The 18,826-nt window shown below is 34.6% G+C and overlaps 2 protein-coding genes across 2 annotated transcripts; one reads left to right on the forward strand and one right to left on the reverse strand.

The window, feature by feature from the left end:
• Window positions 1–3,011: 3,011 nt before the first annotated feature.
• On the reverse strand, window positions 3,012–9,244 carry LOC110704521 (cytochrome b-c1 complex subunit 7-2-like). Its single transcript, XM_021882319.1, has 4 exons — window positions 8,995–9,244; window positions 8,748–8,905; window positions 4,620–4,667; window positions 3,012–3,348 (listed from the first exon to the last, which is right to left on the reverse strand). The coding sequence occupies exons 1-4, from the start codon at window positions 9,104–9,106 to the stop codon at window positions 3,280–3,282; spliced, it is 387 nt and encodes a 128-aa protein (XP_021738011.1). The 5' UTR covers window positions 9,107–9,244; the 3' UTR covers window positions 3,012–3,279.
• A 2,935-nt stretch (window positions 9,245–12,179) lies between these two features.
• LOC110704522 (potassium channel AKT1-like) lies at window positions 12,180–18,543 on the forward strand. The gene is made up of 12 exons (XM_021882320.1): window positions 12,180–13,034; window positions 13,516–13,881; window positions 13,999–14,056; window positions 14,159–14,476; window positions 14,649–14,894; window positions 15,075–15,173; window positions 15,382–15,414; window positions 15,501–15,689; window positions 15,805–15,999; window positions 16,104–16,179; window positions 16,804–17,373; window positions 17,552–18,543. The coding sequence occupies exons 1-12, from the start codon at window positions 12,820–12,822 to the stop codon at window positions 17,830–17,832; spliced, it is 2,646 nt and encodes an 881-aa protein (XP_021738012.1). The 5' UTR covers window positions 12,180–12,819; the 3' UTR covers window positions 17,833–18,543.
• Window positions 18,544–18,826: the final 283 nt, after the last annotated feature.

The following is an 18,826-nucleotide window of genomic DNA, read 5'->3' on the forward strand; positions in this document are numbered from 1 at the left end:
AAGTGATTGACTCGAAGTGTTTGACCCAAACAAACCCGATACCCAAATTTGACCCGAATAGACTCGATACCCGACATGTCCCGAACTAAAATTACCTTATAATTGAACTTAAAATGTCTTGTACCAAAAGTAACTCAAATATCTTCAACCGTAGCTAAGCTCATAAACTGAATTGATAGTTTTTATTATAACAATAACAAAATATATACTACGTATAAAATTATTTATTTGAGCTTGATTCACAAATAAAACAACCCGAACATGACCCGACCACTTTTTGACCTGACCCGAATATGACCCGACCTGAACTTGACCCCATATTTGACCCGAAGTTGACCTGAAACCCGAATCGACCCAACCCGAATGTTAGCTGACCCAAAAATGACCCGACTCGAAAGTGACCCAACCTAGACCCGACCCGAATGACCCATTTGCTAGGTCTAGATTTAACCATGTAACCTTTTTAAGTTCTTCGGAAATAAAATTAGGCAAATGAACTTAACTTTAAAAAAAATTAAAGAGCACATTAGATGGTCATTCATATTAACCACAAAAATAATATAAGGATCGAATTAAGAAAATATAGTTGAAAGAAATCACACAGACAATATAGTAAAAATTATATAGACAACTAGACGTTTCACATTTGGAAATAATGTGATTAAGAAATAGCTAGACTTCATCAAAAGATACTCGTACTCCTTAGATATTGGATGACTATGTAACCGCTATGTGAATGATTCATGGAGCATATAGGCTTTTACTTTCTTATATGTTTCATTTTAATCTATTTTTTTTGTAACATGAAATTCGTTCAATAATATAGATATTCACGTGAAATTGGACATTAAGTTTTAAAGTTAAGGCTGAAAATCTTACCAATTAAAATAAAAACTTAATAATTACACTGACGGAGGTAGTGGGGGACATGAACATGAATCGCTCACTTTTAAAAGAAATAAAGAATTGCACTAATGTTTGAGAGAATAGGGAGGAAAACAAACCGTCAAGAAGTTGAAACCCCATACTCCAAATTGTTAGGATTGTTAATTGTACAATGATTGTTAAGTTTGTTGAAATTGAAATTGCCACTTTACACATTATTTGATAAATTAATTTACTTAATTCAAGGTTTTTATTTAGGAAAAATTAACACCATTAATCCCAACTTTGCTCCGTCCACTGTTATTAATCCCAACTTTTATTTATTTTCAATCACTCCCAACTTTATACCCTATTAATTTTTATCAACCAATAGTGCTCGGAGATGAACAACTTTCAATATGAAGCTCTCGAAGACAAGTGCTTCGATTGGTTAACCTGGATAGCTGCTTCAAAGAGTTGTCATTATAAATTTTAAGACGCCTTACACTCGATGGACAGCTATGTTCCAAGAACATAGCCAGTTCTTTGCAGTTTCCTACCACGACAGAAGTGAGCTCGTCTAAATCCCCATAGAGATAGTGGCTCAAGGTTGGACAGTTCACCAATGTTAAGAATTTACCTGAATAATAGAGCAAAGGAAAGCTTGGAAGTGAGATTCTCAGCTTATGGCAGTGATCAACCTTGAGTGTTTTTAGGGATGGAAGACACGAAGGAAAATTACCCCGCAACTGATGGGAGAATGCCTTGCTATTGTCGACTGATGGAGGCGACCAAGACTCCATATGATCAAAATGTGAAGTTTTTAATGCAGGAAACGGATTTGAACAACCAATACCATAAAATTCAGGACCTACAGTTTTAAGGCCATCCATCCCTTTTACCCAAAGCTCCTTCAATGAGGGAATGACAACCATCTGAGTGAAAGAGGGATTCCCCAACCAAGCAGGGAACACCAAGGACTTTAATTCTTTGATGGATTTCTGAGGTTGCAATTGGTCAAGTACTTCTCTTTCAATGTTCTGATCAACTTCACAAGTACAAGTTCCCCAAAACAATCTCAACACTTCCAGGCTCGATTTTGGCTTCTTCTGAATCTTTACTCCTGACCACATTTTGGAGGCCAAAGATATCCAGTGAACCCAAACATTGGTGTCAAGCAGAATCTCCCAATCCCCAGGGGCATTTCCATCAAAGCACTATCTTTATCATTCTCCAGGTGACGAAGATCAGTTAGGTGAGCCATGTTAGTGACTAATTTCCTGAGAGATTTACAGCCTCTCAATAGCAGCGTCTAGAGATTGCAAAGTTTGCTAGTTGTTTCCGGCGACTCCTTCAGTTCTGTATTGAATGAGAGGTCAAGATATCGTAAGAGCTTCAGATCACCAATACAATTTGGCAGCTCTGTGATCCCCATGTCAGCCATCGACAGCAAGCGTAAGTAATGAAATCGTTGGAAGCTGGAATCTGACATTTGTATTGTAGGAACATAAAACGGACTGCCAAAATAAGCAAATGTTCGCAGTTGGCCAATTTTCTCTGGAGTCCAGGGTTGGTCTTCCATGACTTCTTTAGTGCAGGAGAAATAACGACTTCTTGAAGAAATATTTTTGATATCCCTTTTAGAACCAACATCACCTACAGCCCATTGAGCCATGTCATGGATGAGGGCATGCATAATGAACCACTCTTTGTAGTACAAATATGAAATATGGACGTGGTTCCATTAATGATCTTTGTACCAAATCGGCTTTCAGCTTTTCACCAAACACGGCCTAGGCCTTTTTTTTTTTCTCTCGTAACTAATCACACGAGTTCTTTAAGGTATCTCCTTTTCACATTGCTATTAGCACTTGGTGTAAAGTTGTAAACCATGTATTCCAGATCCATTTTAGAACAGGTTTTACTTGAAATTCTGGGCACAAATTTTCGATTCAGAATTGGATTTGTATCTACACCAACCGTATTTCTATATTTATTATTGTGAAGGGACACAGAAGTAACAATAAAACATAGCGTGAACATAATTAATTATATAAACATCAGAACATCATACTATAAAGGCCAACATACTAGCTTTGCCTTTAATGATGAGGTTCACAAACGAGGATATCAAAAGAAACTCAACATAGACTGAACTGAGTTTTGAAGCATAATTTGAGTACTCCGTATATTATTTAGCATTTGAAGTATCATTTAATCCAAAATAATGCCTTCTAAATGAGCAAATTTTAAAGCAAGATGAATTGTTCACAAGGAGAGAAACAGGCAAAAGTCTCACACTGAAACACTGAATGCCCTTTTTTTTTTTTAAAAAAAAAACACATATTAACCTCAAAAACCCCATATGAAATACAGTTCAAAAGTCAGCCACAGCTGCAACAGGCAGTGACATGCTTATGGAAGTGATCGCTGGTACAGAGGCAAAGCTCCCAAAGCTTCACGTTCTTCTCTCTCACGCTTCACCTGCAACCACCAGCAACAACATTGTCAAACAACTCTTTATGCCAGAAAGTATATATAGCAAAGGGAAAGACAGTGTTCTAGTCTCTCTATTGTAGCACTCCGTAGATTGTAAAAGGTTAACTATAGTAAGTTTGAAAATGAAAATATTGATCCAATGATTAGAAATGGATAATTTCATTCTTGCGACAAAAATTTAACAGCCAACAGATGAGCAATGAACGCAATTGAAGATACAAACTAGATGGAAGAAAAAGAAAGGTAGATGCAACCAAGTATTTGTCTATATTGTACCATCACTGACACTAAGATTCAGGATACAAGTTCCCAATCACAAGGATAGAAAACATCTAATGCCATTTAGCTGCCCTGTAATCAGAGCACCTGACTTAAGTCCATTCAACCTACAAACTTGCTAAGTACAAGTATACCTCCATCATTTAAGCTCTAAATTGCATGTATTACTCAAACTTACCATATATGCAAATCCTTGTGAAACCTTCTTGCCATAAAACAAATTCAAGTGATGGCAAGAATCGCAATCACATATTAACATTTATTTGTGAAACTTATCATCAACATTATGTAAAATAAGCTTATTTATCTTTCCTCAACAGTAGAGGTAAATAACCCTGTCAACCTACGTATGTGATCACTCATCATCATCATCAACTTAAGAGATTGAAATCCCCATTGGCATGTTTAATACATAACAATACATCATAACAAAGGGAAAGCAAACAACTAGGGGTGTTTGCGGTGCAGTTTGGATTGCGGTTTGCATTTTTTTCAAACCGCACCAAACCGCACCGCAAAATGCGGTTTGGTGCGGTGAGGTTTGCGGTTTAGCCACATTTTTTTTTAATTATAAGGATTTTTTTTTTTTTAAAAAAAGACTATTTTATTTTGTAATTATTAATTTATAATTTAAATATTTAACTCTTTTTTTAACTCTTAATTAGCTAATAGTAAAAAATTACATCATATTTTTAAGCTATTTTATATATTTTTTAATAGAATTAGTAACGGTTTGTGGTTTGACGGTCTAAACCGCATCAAAGTAAGGTTTGGTCTAAAATGTTTTGGAAACCGCACCAAACCGCAAAAGTGTTGTTTGGTCATTTTCGGAAACCGCACCGCAATTTTCAAACCGCAAACCGACAAAACCGCAAAATTGCGGTTTGGTCTGCGGTTTGGTGCGGTCTAGACCCCACACTCTGAACAGCCCTACATATAACATGGCAATAATGTGAATTTTTTAAAAAAATACTTACAAGGGCCAACATATCTTGGAGGTAGCTCCTGAAGGGTGTTTGCATTGCCTGCAAAAGCACACACATGTTATGAGATCATAAGAACCACATAAAAATATTTTTACTCAAGAAACTAACACAAAGAAAGAGATGCACACTATTACGCAGTGAAAATCAATATGCTATGCCTAGCTAGCAATTTCAACACCAAATTCAGGATTACTAGAAGCAAGGGTATTTCTAAAAACATCAATGATTTTAAATGTTGAAAACGTTAGAACAATGAAACAACTTCTATCACAAGGCCCAGCTAAAAATTCAAATACTGCAATGAACCAACCAAAGAGGAGGGGGCTTTATAGGTAGTGCATATTGAGTTTGTTAGGATTAGATTGGAGAGAAAACAAGCAGTGAGTTTGCTCTATAAATAACAGAAGATTAAGGGAGAGATCATTAGACGAAAGTTGATGAGAATTCTCTATAAGTTTTATTTTTCCGGGAGAGTTCAAGCCTCTTCAATGCTTGTGTTTATTGATTACTTATACACATTTCCGGTTTAACAATCATGATCACCATTGTACCACATTATATCAACTCACAAAATCTGTCAAGTTATGTCAGTTTATAACCGTTACTCCATGAAAAAGAACATTTTGATAACCAAAAATTAACTTTAGGTTGCTCATGAACCAGCATAAATATTCCGTCTTCACTCATCACATATAATCCTGAATAGAGTCCTAATACCTGAAAGATATTGCCTTGATAGAATTTGGAAGGAACAAGAAATATTGCATGGACTTCCTAGGTCCAAGTCACAAGAAGCAGTGATAAAGCACTGAGCTAATATTCTAAGAAGCTAAAAATTACCCCTCCCCTCCAAACAAATAATTCTCAGATGCCTTCCACAGCGATTCAAAGTCTTAAAAGGAGCAAATTATCTTTCAAACTAAACATTCATCACAACTCTATCCCCTATGGTTTTTCTTCTCATGGCCAAAACCATCATGTCCAACCCCCCCCCCCCCCCCCCCCCTCTTTTAATTTTTTCCATTATTGGATGTCCTCTAGTGAAAGAGTTATATGACGATGTGAGAAACATGTATGACAACCTGTTAATATAGATGCATCTATATATTTTAAGTTTTGCAAGTTCTAAATGTGAGCACAAAAAAAAAAAAAAAAAAAACTACATAATGTAAATGAACCTAACTCTATTTAAACAGCAATCAAAATTAGAGGGCAATTATCTCCAAAGACTAACTTGAAGAATGATCTTACATCCTGATGGTTACCTTCAGAAAACCAGCTATGTTTCCACTCATAATATTCATAATGCAATTTTGTGAAGATACTAAAATGAAGCACATCACACAAATCTATTAAAGAAGACAAGTATTAGACTAATAATCTCTAGGACTATAGCCTGAAAAAAAAAAAAAGGATTTTATTTTAAAAAATATATATATTCAAAGACACCGAGGAATGTCAAATTGATGGAGGAATAGGATGAAAGAATCACTCTAAATAACCTCACAGACCAAACATATACACTAAAATTCAAGCCTCAATCTACATAATAACATTAATTCATCCATTGAATCATTGAGTGACAACCGATATTAATATTGAACCACTTCACCTTAACTTGAAAGATTCTCATGTAATGACCTCCAAGCCTATTCTCTCAAAAACCCACTGATCATTTTCTTCCAAATATACCACCATATAGCTAAAGATATCAGCTTACATGTTTGCAGCATCTTTTTTTTTTTTTTTTTTTTTTTTTTTTTTTTTTTTTTTAAAAAAAAAAAAACTTAAATTACCTCTTCCTATCCTATTCTCTATAAAAAAATTTCAGATTAAATTTCTTTCACATAGACCACCATATAGCTAAAGATATCAGCTTACATATTTTCAGCATCTTTTTGCAATTTGTCAACAACCAGACTATAACTAATACCAAACAAAAACAAACTCAAGTGCCAAAAAAATATCACCCATCTAGTCTGGTAATTGTTTTTACTCTTTTAACAGCAATTTCAGAAAGGTGCTTTGCAAAGTTTGCATTTCCAGAAATAGAGGAGATCTATTTGGGTGCCACAACACGACACAATCCTCACCCATTGAAACTTGATTTAAGCGATGACACCTTTCAGAAGGTTAGGGATAGGAAAATTAAGTTTACCACAAGCATCATGCCAAAAGCGCACCGATAAACCACTTTAATAACCCAACTCCTCCAAAGATTTTAAATGCTCCAGACAACACCAGTGAGAATGTCCTCCATCAATTCCACCTCCTATGTAATCAAGTTCGGCCTCAATGACTTTTTTTCAAAGAGCACAGTCATCGTCAGCAAATCTCCAAAACAAATTTCTGTTTGAGAGCTTCATAATAAAAGATATAGCCCTTATGCCAAGTGCAAGGAAAATCACCAAATCAAACCCCCTCATCAAGCACAATGTTACCCAAGAAAAACTCCCTCACCTTTTCCATCTTATTTACAAGACTAATAGGGATGTATTCTAAACATAGATAACACAGGAGGTTGTATACAAATAATACAGTGCTCTTCAACAAAGTCATCTATCTCTTTAAGAATCTTGCCAACCTTCGCCAAAAATTACAAATTACGGTACCCCAAAAGCTTTGGTGTAAAAGGAAAATTGCATGGAAGATCCCAAGTACAAAGTGTGGAGAGGTAATCTCAGATTTAAATTAATTCCACAAGCAATCTGCCAATTTGACATCGCCAACTCAAATATACACACTATCCAAAGTTAATCCTCAAACCACTCATCATTAGGTAAGTGAGAACACAGAAAGAAGCCCTAATTACTCTCATTGGCTTGGAGATGATAAAAGCGCCAACCCAAAATGAGCATGTCAGAAACAATTAATGATCCGAGTGAGGAATTTACCAACTTGGAAACCATCTATTAACCTAAAAATAGTTGTCTAACTGTCTTACTAACCAAATTGCTGAAAGAGTCCAAAATAACCAACAATGGAATAACTTAATATCAGTAAGTTACATTCAGCCTAGGTGTCAACACCTTAGATGTAACTCATGAATCTTATTCATCCAACATAGATATACTACTGGTTAAGGAGAAAAACAATTCCTCACTTATCTCAAGAAATTAAGTTTAAAGAAGGTATAAAATGACAGCCTATATTTTATTATCGACTCATTGGTCAATCAAGTTCATTATCAACTACTCCCTTCATCCCAAAAAGAACGCCACAAGGCCATAACTATATCAGCCTTTCCAAATCCAACGACAAGCGTACATGAATTATTAGCATACTTGAGCTTTAACCTCCTATGAGTTCTATCCCCATCTCTCCCAATTTCAGCAAAGCTCTCAACTTCTAATCCTCCCACGCAGTCACCAAGGGGTTTTAGATGGTTAACATATCCTAAATACCGCATTCCAACTTGCAAAATAAATTCTTGATACAACAGCCAGAATATATCCCTTAAGATACAATAGGCATAATAATTATGAACTAAGAGGGACCTGCAAATTTATATACAATATACAAACTATAGTTCCTGTTCCTGTCAACAACCAATTGAAACCATTGGCAATTCTTAAATTTTTAGTGATTGTAGGACACTTAGCAGACAATGCATAGTCAGCTCACATACAAGAAGAATGACTGTTTAGTACAACCCAATCGGAAAAGTCCAGGAAACCCCCAAAAAATTTTGCTTTATTAGTTTATCCATTTCCACATTTATAATTAACAAACTATTCACAACTTTTCAACAATGTCTTCCAATGAAACACAAGTAGCAACTAGCAAGTAAATTATAACAATAATTAAGTTGAAATGTAATTATTGCTATATACTTCCATCAGTAATTAACAACCTGCAAGACATTTCAAGCAAATATTGATTCGTATTTCTCATTCTGTAACAACAAAATCGTTTCATTTGCAAAATCAACTTCACAATCTACAGAATTAGCCAACAATGCAATTCACTAATCCATAAAACCATCAATAAAAGCAATTACTAATCCAAAAATACTTGTTTCCGCAATAATCAAAGTAATAACCCTAAATCAGAGCGCATTTGAAGCCAAAAATACAAAATACAAATCAGATTATCAAACAAGCAAGATAGAAAGAGAACCTGAAGATCTTCAGGAAGGTACTCGTGCTTCATAGAAAGGTCTATAGCACGCAAAAGACGCTGATTACGAGCGTCAACAATCTCACGAGGAAGCCGATCTAGGGCTTCTTTGATGTCATGATCTTCCAATGGATCATAACAATCATCAAATCTCAAACCTAAATTCAAATCAAAATACACGAAATCAATCACAAAAATTAGGTCAAAATCAATCAAAAAAAAGAGGAGAGAGAAAGAGAAAAATAACCATATTTGCGAAGACGGTGGTCGACGGAACTCTTGTGCATAGCAGCCAAAACATTCTTCTTAGGATTAAGAAGAGCCTTCAACAATGAAGATGAACCAGTAGCAATCGCCATTTTTGTAGGTTTGCTAAGCTAGTTACCTCTCTTTCTTTCTCTAAAAATGAGCGATTTTTCTTGCTCTTCTGGCTCGAAGTTCTTCCCTAATTGGCAGGAGTTTCTGGAAATTATCAGATTTTTCTGGATAATTTTAATACGGCCCTTTTTGTTTGATGTTGTTGTTGCATTGATTGGGCTTGGTCCATATGATGGTAGGCAAAGACCGTCTCATAATTTTACTCCGTATTTTTTTTTTTTGACAAAGAGACGGTCTCGTAATAATTATACAGAGAATCATCATTTCATTTTAATTTGTTCACCTTATTTTTATTTCTTTTAGGAAAATTAAGTTTAGATAATGAAGTACACCGTATAAGCTAAGGGAAAATAAATTTTGATAAAAGTTGATAATATAAATTCACATATAAAATAATCAGATGAATAAAATACACCCCTATAGCTTATTGTTGAATCTTAAATGTGTGTTTATTACATTTTTTCATCAAAGTTTATAGGAAAATTGAAAAATACCACCATGTATTGTTCACATTTTGTACAATACCACCTCAAGTTTTTTTTATTGTATATTACTACCTAGTTTTCTCAAAAACCTAAAAAACTCCCACCACAATACCACCTCATGTTTTTTTTTTTTTTTTTTTTTTTTTTTTATTGTATAATACTTAAGGTGGTATTGTACAAAATTTGAACAATACATAGTGGTATTTCCTCAGATTTTCCAAACTTATATAAACAATCCGTATATTCTATGTTACTTTGTAATAGGAATACTTCAGTAATTAAGAAAAATAAAACATATTTGTTGGTACTATTCATTTGCCATACTTGATTGTATTTCCAACACAAATCATCAAGAGAAAATAATGATTTACGTTGTGACATGTGAATATTTTCTTTTGTACTTTATAGGTTATATAGATGTTTCCTTACGTATAATAACATTACTCCACATTATATACAAAATTTAATCTAAATATATAACTCTATCGTATCAAGTCTGTATAATGTAGGCACGAATGTGTATTCTCTTTCAGCTCTCTAAGTTCTTCATATTTGGACAATTATTGTCTTACAAAAAAGTTAAAACATAAAATACTTTGAATCCATTGTCAATAAGGTTCATGTTATTAATTATTATGGCCTCATGGTTTGAATCTATTATTTTGTGACTTTAGGGTAATTTCTAGCCCAACATATTTCTTCTTCTTTTAGGATGCCCCAACATATTCCTTCTTCTAGTCAAAGAGAGAATAATATTTAAGTTTTTAAGGGCATCCCAACTTTTCTTAGTCATAATCACTATTACAATCTCACTAAGTTAGAGATGGCAATGGATTGGATTCGGATCGGGTGGAGCTTCACCTGCATCCATCCATTATTCTAATTGCTCCATTCACTTCCATCCGTCACCCACTTAACCCATCATCTATATTCGTCTGTCCATCATCCGCGGATGAAACGGATGGAGCGGATGACTAATGGATGAGTATTAAAGTGAAAAAAAAACTCACATAAACTCTAATTTTCAATTATTTAAACAATAATGTTTTAATTTTATTAATAAAAAAGGAAACAATAACAACATATTTTTTGAAAAATTAATTTGCAACAAAAAAACAAGTGATTTTCTTACACATTTCATATTTAATTATTAAAATTCTTAGATAAAAAATTTAATATATGTTAAATGGGTGGATGGATGGTTAGCGGGTGAAGTAAAGTATCATCCACATCCGATTCGATCCGATCTATCACCCGCTTCATCCGTCACACACTTCTCATCCATTTGATTCGGGGTTTCGGCGTTCACTTAAAGCAGGTAGAGCGGGTTAGCGGATATCTATTTAATATTGCCATCCTTACACTAAAGTCACATAAATTTAAAGTTTGCAACTTTAGTTTGCTAAGACAATTACTTTTCAAATTGTACAAAGATGAGATGTTTTCTTAAAATTTGTTTAAGTTAGTGATGATCTATAAATTTATATCTTGAAATTAAGATAATAGTTGAGTTTCTGTTTGATGTAACTATTTAGTACATGCTAAAATGTATTGTTATTTGTGGAGCATTAACTAAGATGATTAATAATCTTTGTTTTCACAAAATCAAAGCTACTTAAAAACCCTAATCTAGAAGAGCAAAATCCTAACAAGTAAAATTTCTTTGGTAACTAAAAACAAGTGCTCTAATAATAAAAACGAAAATTTCTCATTTTCTAATATTAATTTGGCCTTTTATATCCTCCTGAGCCACCCCTAGCATCATCTAGCTATATTGCCTACATGCCAGGCTATAATCGAAGTATCAATTTACCTTCTTTTATCTTACCAATAATATACGAAGTAAATTTTTAAATAAAACTGTTTTATCATTACAAGACCACTCTTTCTGCTCTTTTATGTGTTACTGTATGTCTGGTTGTTGAACACCCATACAAGTGAGTGAGGTCAATTCAAACCGTTGTTCGTTTGGACAACGGACAGCTAACAAGTGGCAGATGTTGGACGATTGAAATTTGTTGTCCTGCATAGTGCATACCATAGCTAGGCATATGTTAAATACTCAGTTTAGTGATATTTTTGTGAGTTGGGCATGCTCCAATGTTTCAAAAGTCGTCCAAACTTTTATCTAAAAAAGATCAACTTTTTTTGTCCAACAAGCCAAATAAAAGGTTTTCCAACTTTGTCTCAAAGCTATATTATTCCTTCTGACTTGTTATTATTGGTTACAAACTTACCATATAATCCTATTAGTCCTATATTATAACCTATTAGCCCTATATATACCCGATATATGTATTAATGTATAAATGCCAATATTCATAAAATTTAATATTCATAAAAATTTAATATAGTATTAGTTATTTTTCCTCTATTTCTTCTACGATATATGTAAGATAACTAGTTAAAATTTACTTGTGAGTTAATTTTATAATAACGAGGTGAGCCAAAATCCAGCCACGAAATATAGAGTTGGCTCGGCCGAGTGGATGGCATAACTAATTTCTTTCCAAAGCACCAAAACACTAAATTGGTAACTTTGCCATTGCTTTTGATCATTGATCACCCGTGTACCCTTACTTTTTGCCATAATCATTGGCCAACTTTACAAAATTCGTACGTAGTAGCTAACAAATCACTAAAATCAGGTGATAGCATTAAATTAACAAATAACCAAAAATATCACAACCATCAAAATCAAACAAGCAAGAATCATCACATACATAGAAAATAGAATTAGAATAGACTCACGGAAATCATCGTCCACCCTTTAAAAAATCAAAAGTGATTCCAACTACACATAATTTCTCCTTTTATTTTTTGGTCCAATTTTCATCATGTGTTAAAGAAAAAAAAAAAAATCGAGAATAGCATCAACAATTTCAAAACATTAATCGAAGAATAAAAGGGTCGGTTTTATTTAGTTATATAAACCAAGAAAAATTCGAGAATTGTAACAATATTACAACAAAACACAAACTTAAATCGTAAAATTAAAATTGGAATTAGTAAGTCGGTAACATAAGCCAAGATTTTATTTCCCGTGATATACCACAAAATAGAGACTCTTAAAGAGAGACTAAGCGTGTAAGATGGAGGGAAAACAGAAACAGGGAATCTAAGGTTTGAGGAAAAAAAAATGGAAAGAGAATTAGAGAAATAAAATCACAAATATTGAGAGAAGAAAAATATTACAAGAAGAAAAGAAAATGATGAAAAATTGGTTAAGTTCATCATTTATATGTGGGGGTGGAGGAGGAGAAAGAGAAAAGAAAGGCATAGATGAAAGTGTTGAGTTAACCTCCATTGATGGAAGTAGCGCATATAGTCTCTCTAATGGTATTCTTCCTTCGCTTGGTGCTCGTAGCCACCGTCGTATCGCGCTTCGAGCCTACATTGTCTCACCTTTTCTTAACCAATATAAGTATGGTGGTGTTCTTTTTGTTCTTGGGATTTTTATTGTTTTTGTTTTTGTTTTGATTGCATGGAGATTGGCATGTTTGAATGGTTGACCCTTATGGTATAAGAGAATGTTTGTGAACGACTTGACACGAGATAAATTCTTGGTTCATTTAGCTGACCTCGTTGTATTGGTGTTATAATGATTATTTGCTATGATGTTAGAATGATTGGGTTTTTGTTTAATTTATTGGGTATTTGTTGAAAACAAATAAAAATCTTAGAATGTTGAAATATTGGGAATTCATAATGAGTTTCTTGTTATTTTGATTTGTAAAATTTTTGGTTGATCTTATTTGAAGATTTTTATTACAGGGTTGTAATGCTGTGTTCATGATTAATACTACAATGATGTTGATTCTAATTAGGTTCTTACAATTTTTGTGTATTAGTTTGTTGAATTTGCATATTATTGGACTATAATATATTTTTTTTTTTTAATGCAGAATTTGGGAGTCATTTCTGGTTTGTTTGGTGGTGTATACATCATGGGTGTCTCCATACGAATTCGGATTCCTACAAAGACCAATGAAAGGCCTTGCTATTGCAGATAATATTGTGAATGGATTTTTTGCAATTGATATTATTTTGACCTTCTTTGTTGCATATCAAGATCCACAAACTTTCAACCTTGTTGATGATCATAAGATGATTGCTTGGAGATATGTGAAAACCTGGTTCGTGCTTGATTTCGTGTCAACAGTCCCTTCCGAAGTTGTGGAGAAGATTCTCCCTGACAGTGTCCAGGCCTATGGACTATTCAACATGCTACGCCTTTGGAGGCTTCGTAGAGTTAGCAAGATGTTCTCCAAGTAATCTTCTTAGCCTTGTTATAAAGTGGAAACTAATGTTTTATTTGACAGTATGAAGATGAATTGTGTGAATGTGTTAGGAAATTTTGAAACATTCTTGCCTTCATTTTTTGACAGATTAGAGAAGGACAAAAATGTGAACTATTTTTGGATTCGATGCTTGAAGCTAGTTTCTGTGAGTACATTTCAGAAGCTCTACATTATTGATTCTTGTTAGGAGAAGAATTCTCTAGTACCGGGAATTTTCTCATTTACCTTACTGTATGTTTCCTCATAGGTGACTCTTTTCGCGGTTCATTGCGCTGCCTGCTTCTATTATTACATTGCAGCCCATTATCCTGACCCTAAAAAAACATGGATTGGTCTTGAAATGGAAAACTTCCACAACGCGGATCTGTGGTTGCGTTACGTGACATCAACCTACTGGTCAATCACAACACTCACAACAACTGGTTATGGTGATTTACACCCTGTGAATACGTGGGAGATGGTCTTTGATATTTTTTACATGCTCTTCAATCTTGGACTGACTGCGTACTTGATAGGAAATATGACAAACTTAGTGGTTCATGGGACTAGCCGAACTAGAAAATTCGTGAGTATGCTCGTTGCTCTTCCTCTTTATTACAGCATTTCACATACTATCAAAGAATGCTGCAAAAATTCATTGATTTCAGAAGCAGAACATTCAAGGACTGCCAATTTTTATCTGTAGTTTGTTCTGATGCTAACTTGTCATTTGTTTTTCGGGTTTTTGTTTGATTTAGAGGGATACAATTCAAGCTGCTTCCAGTTTTGCACTGCGGAATAGGCTTCCTGTTCGCTTACAAGAACAAATGGTTGCTCATTTGTGTTTGAAACACAGAACTGATTCAGAAGGTTTGCAACAGCAAGAGATTCTTGATTCTCTTCCAAAGGCAATCAAGTCAAGTATTTCACATCATCTCTTCTATTCGCTGCTTAAGCAAGTTTATCTGTTTCATGGAGTATCAAATGACTTGCTTTTCCAGCTGGTATGTCTCCAATTTCATCAATACTATATATTGAAAGTTTACTGGAATGTTTGGACTATAAACTCTGCTTTTTATTCGAGTAAAACGTATAAATCTCAACCTCCTGCTTATTTCTTCTATTTACTGGAATGTTTGGACTATAAACTCTGCTGAATGATGATTTTATTTCTTCTATTTAAGGTTTCAGAGATGAAAGCCGAGTACTACCCTCCCAAAGAAGACGTGATCTTGCAGAATGAAGCACCTACGGATCTATATGTACTAGTCTCTGGTGCCATGGTGAGTAAAGTTTCTCTCCGAACCTATGCATAGAATTGAATAGACGCATTCATCATCCTAATACTTTCAAACACACAAGGGACACACGCTGTTGTTCATATCACACTATTAGAGGGATACTAATGCTTTAATATTTTACAATCCTGTTATGCTTTAATATTACTAGTTTTATCATATCTTTGGCCTCTGATTTAAGCAACCCTTGCAGGAATTTATCTACCCTATAAATGGAGTTTTCCAGGCATGTCTTTAGAACTTTCTTTTTGTAATACTTCAGTTTTTTCGAGCTGATAGGGCTACTTTTCTAACAGAAGAAATATCGTGCAGTCTGTTGGTAACGAGGTTCTCTCAGGAGGTGTATGCGGGGAGATAGGTGTTCTTTGTTATAGGCCACAGCTCTTTACTGTTCGTACCAAGAGATTGTGTCAGCTGTTGCGTCTGAATCGTACTGCTCTTCTGAATCTTGTTCAGGCTAATGTTGGGGATGGGGCAATTATAATGAACAATCTTCTAGAGGTTTGTATATATGCATGCTTAGTTGCTTTCAATGGTTGATTAATAGATATTGTATAAATGAAAATATATTGTAATTACTGATCTTTGAAGTTCCATTCTATTGCTGGTGGTGCAGCATTTAAAAGCGCAGGAAGATCCCCTGATGCAATCTGTTCTTAGAGATATAGAGAACATGCTAGCTCATGGCCGAATGGATTTGCCACTCAGTTTATCTTTTGCAGCTGCAAGAGGAGATGAACCATTGTTGCAACATTTGCTAAGACGAGGTTCTGATCCAAATGAGGCGGATGTGAATGGGCGCACTGCTCTGGTGTGTATACTTTACTCGTCTCTAAGTCTGCATTTTAAGTAATACATATCATGTTGTTATTAAACTCTGGTTGTTGCCTCTTTCCTGGTAATGCATATAACCAGCACACTGCAGCTGCTAATGGAAGCGAAAATTGTGCCCTTGTCCTTCTTGCATATGGAGCCGATCCAAACCTTAAAGGTATGTATGTTAACGACCTGCTAGACGTACATATTCAGTGCACTTGTAGCATGTACTCCAATGATGTTTTTTTTCATACACATTATTAGCATTTGGGGCATTTTGATCATTTTCGGGGGCATGCAGGGCAGCTTTATCATGTTGTTCCTTCACTGTTGGTGTGTATGCCTAGACTCTTCATTTGTTTTCAATTTCCTATGTTAGATCCTTGACACTTAAATCGACGTGGGCAGTTCAATTTCCCCACGAAGGGACAATTCACTACTGTGCCAGTTCATAACAAAGAAAAATATCCTTATCCAATATCCACTTGTCCTGATCATAAATTTAAAAACTTATATTTCATATTGGACTCTTGGATCCATAGCCGAGTTTGATACTTGTATCCCAGTCTCAGGAATGTGAGGATCATAGGTTGTGCGCGAATATTCCAAGGTGTACATACATATGTACAAAAGCTTAGGAATTTTGCTGAATTCTGTGAGATTGAGGGAATTGTAATACCCTGTAAGCTATACCTCAGAAAATTTCCTGTATACTCTTTTGTGTTTCGAGTCTTCAGATGTTTTTCTGTACAGATTATGATTAATTATAAAAGCCATTCACATTGTTTTCGCTATACAGATAGAGAAGGGAATGTTCCACTATGGGATGCATTAGTAGGGAGGCAAGAGGCCTTGATCAAGCTTCTAGTAGACCAGGGTGCAACACTAGCATCAGGCGATGCGCCTCAATATGCCTACTATGCAGTAGAGCAAGACAACTTTGAGCTACTAAAGGATGTTGTTCGATATGGCGGAGACGTAACCTTGCCTATGAGCAATGGTTACACAGCACTTCATGCCGCGATTCATCATGGGAATTCTACAATGGTTAAGTTCCTATTAAAACATGGGGCGGATATGGACAGGCAGGATACAGAGGGTATGACACCAAGGGATTTGGCCAATAATGCTAAGAATGAAGATATAAAGGCGGTAGTTTGTTCCAAAGAAGAGAGTAGTGTACAATCTATTGTTAAGGGGTCTGAGAAGGAAGCAAGTCCTACTTATCTGAAAAAGATTAATAGTACTGATTTGTCAATGGATGTTACTCCACGTACACGAGAAGTGACTTGGGCTGACAAGCATCCTCGTCGTCGTGTTAACTCGTTTCAGAATTCCCTGTTTGGGTTCATGTCTGCTGCCACTAGAGGTAAGAATTGGAAGTTTAGTTCAAATATTTGTTCATCTTCAACTAAGTTTCTTCTCTTTTTTATAGAGTATAAAAACCAACCTAATAAGCTTTTAGTTAAAGTTTAGGAATAGGCACATTTTTGTATAAGACGGGAATTATGACATGTAAATTTTCATGAAATGCTTCCTATTTTCAGTTGAATCGCAAAATGATGGGGGTAATTACTTAAGCACCCCGTTCTCCGGAAGCCAACCAGCTAGAGTGATACTCCGATGCCCTGGAACGGGCGACACAACCAAGCTTGTTATTTTGCCTGAGACCATCCAAGAACTTCTTGATTTCGGCATCAAAAAATTTGGACGGCATTGTACTAAAGTAACGACTTTAGACGGAGCTGAAGTCGATGAGATTGAGCTAATTAGAGATGGTGATCAACTTTGTCTCATATGTGAAGAAATCAATATGCCTGAAAGCTAGCAATGATAAAATTTATCTCCAATATTATTCGGTACAAGTTTTGTAGGATTCGTGTATATTATCACTAATATAGGGATCGGTGATCCAATTTTAATTGTGCATTTTTGCCTCGTTACTACGTTTCTATCTCTAAATGATCCATACTTCTTGTATATTGAAAAAATTACGAGGGAATGTAAAATTAATCATGAGGTTATAAGATCACACAACTAAACAATTTGTGATTAATTGTCTATAATGTATGTACAAGTATGTTGTACCAAGTGTTTTTAATGGCAAGTTTAGGAAGAGCTGTTGATGTAAATCGGCATTTTGTATAGTCAAAAGTTTACTGGATGTTAGATAATATTGTGAACTTAGCTTTAGGAAAGTAGTTAGAAATTGAGGTATCATTTAAAGGTGTAGATGAAACATTTTTTTTTTATTTTTTTATTTTATTTTATTATGAGGCAGCATTAGAGATGTAATAATTTAAATTTCAAAATATAGTGCTAATACTTTTGTTGCTTTTTGTCCATTCCATGTATCATTTATGTGATCAAATTAAAATTTATCACTCGTACTTTAGACAGAGTTGATGTTAATGAGACCGAGCTATTAGAGATGGTGATACGTGAAGAAAACAATATACCTGATAGTTAGTAATTGTGACTTTTACCTCTACTGGAGTACCACATATCCAGCTGCAATGTTGCATCTCAAAGCAAGATTTGACGTAATATTGTACTTTGATATCACACATTAAGACAAATCTAATAATGTCTCAAAATTAAAACACAATCTGGTATACTGGGAGAACTTGCAAGTATTGATCCCAGCGTTGCACCAAACAATTGTTTGGATTTCTGCTAAACTGCTTACTTTGACCAATTTTTTATCATATAATTCTAAGTTAAAATATTTCAAATATACTGCATAACAGTCTAATTTGTCCCTCCTCAATCTGGGAGGCCATATTTATGACTTAATCCTACTAAATAGTATAGTACTAGTA

Source organism: Chenopodium quinoa, unplaced genomic scaffold (assembly GCF_001683475.1).
Source record: "Chenopodium quinoa cultivar QQ74 unplaced genomic scaffold, ASM168347v1, whole genome shotgun sequence".
NCBI classification, from domain to species: domain Eukaryota; kingdom Viridiplantae; phylum Streptophyta; class Magnoliopsida; order Caryophyllales; family Amaranthaceae; genus Chenopodium; species Chenopodium quinoa.

Coding starts and splice junctions, on each gene's coding strand:
- LOC110704521 (XM_021882319.1), bottom strand. CDS start 9,106: ATGGCGATTGCTACTGGTTCATCTTCATTGTTGAAGGCTCTTCTTAAT. Junction 8,906..8,994: donor CCACCGTCTTCGCAAATATG/GTTATTTTTCTC, acceptor ATTTGAATTTAG/GTTTGAGATTTGATGATTGT. Junction 3,349..4,619: donor TCCAAGATATGTTGGCCCTT/GTAAGTATTTTT, acceptor TGGTGGTTGCAG/GTGAAGCGTGAGAGAGAAGA.
- LOC110704522 (XM_021882320.1), top strand. CDS start 12,820: ATGATGAAAAATTGGTTAAGTTCATCATTTATATGTGGGGGTGGAGGA. Junction 15,174..15,381: donor TACTAGTCTCTGGTGCCATG/GTGAGTAAAGTT, acceptor CAACCCTTGCAG/GAATTTATCTACCCTATAAA. Junction 15,415..15,500: donor CTATAAATGGAGTTTTCCAG/GCATGTCTTTAG, acceptor AATATCGTGCAG/TCTGTTGGTAACGAGGTTCT.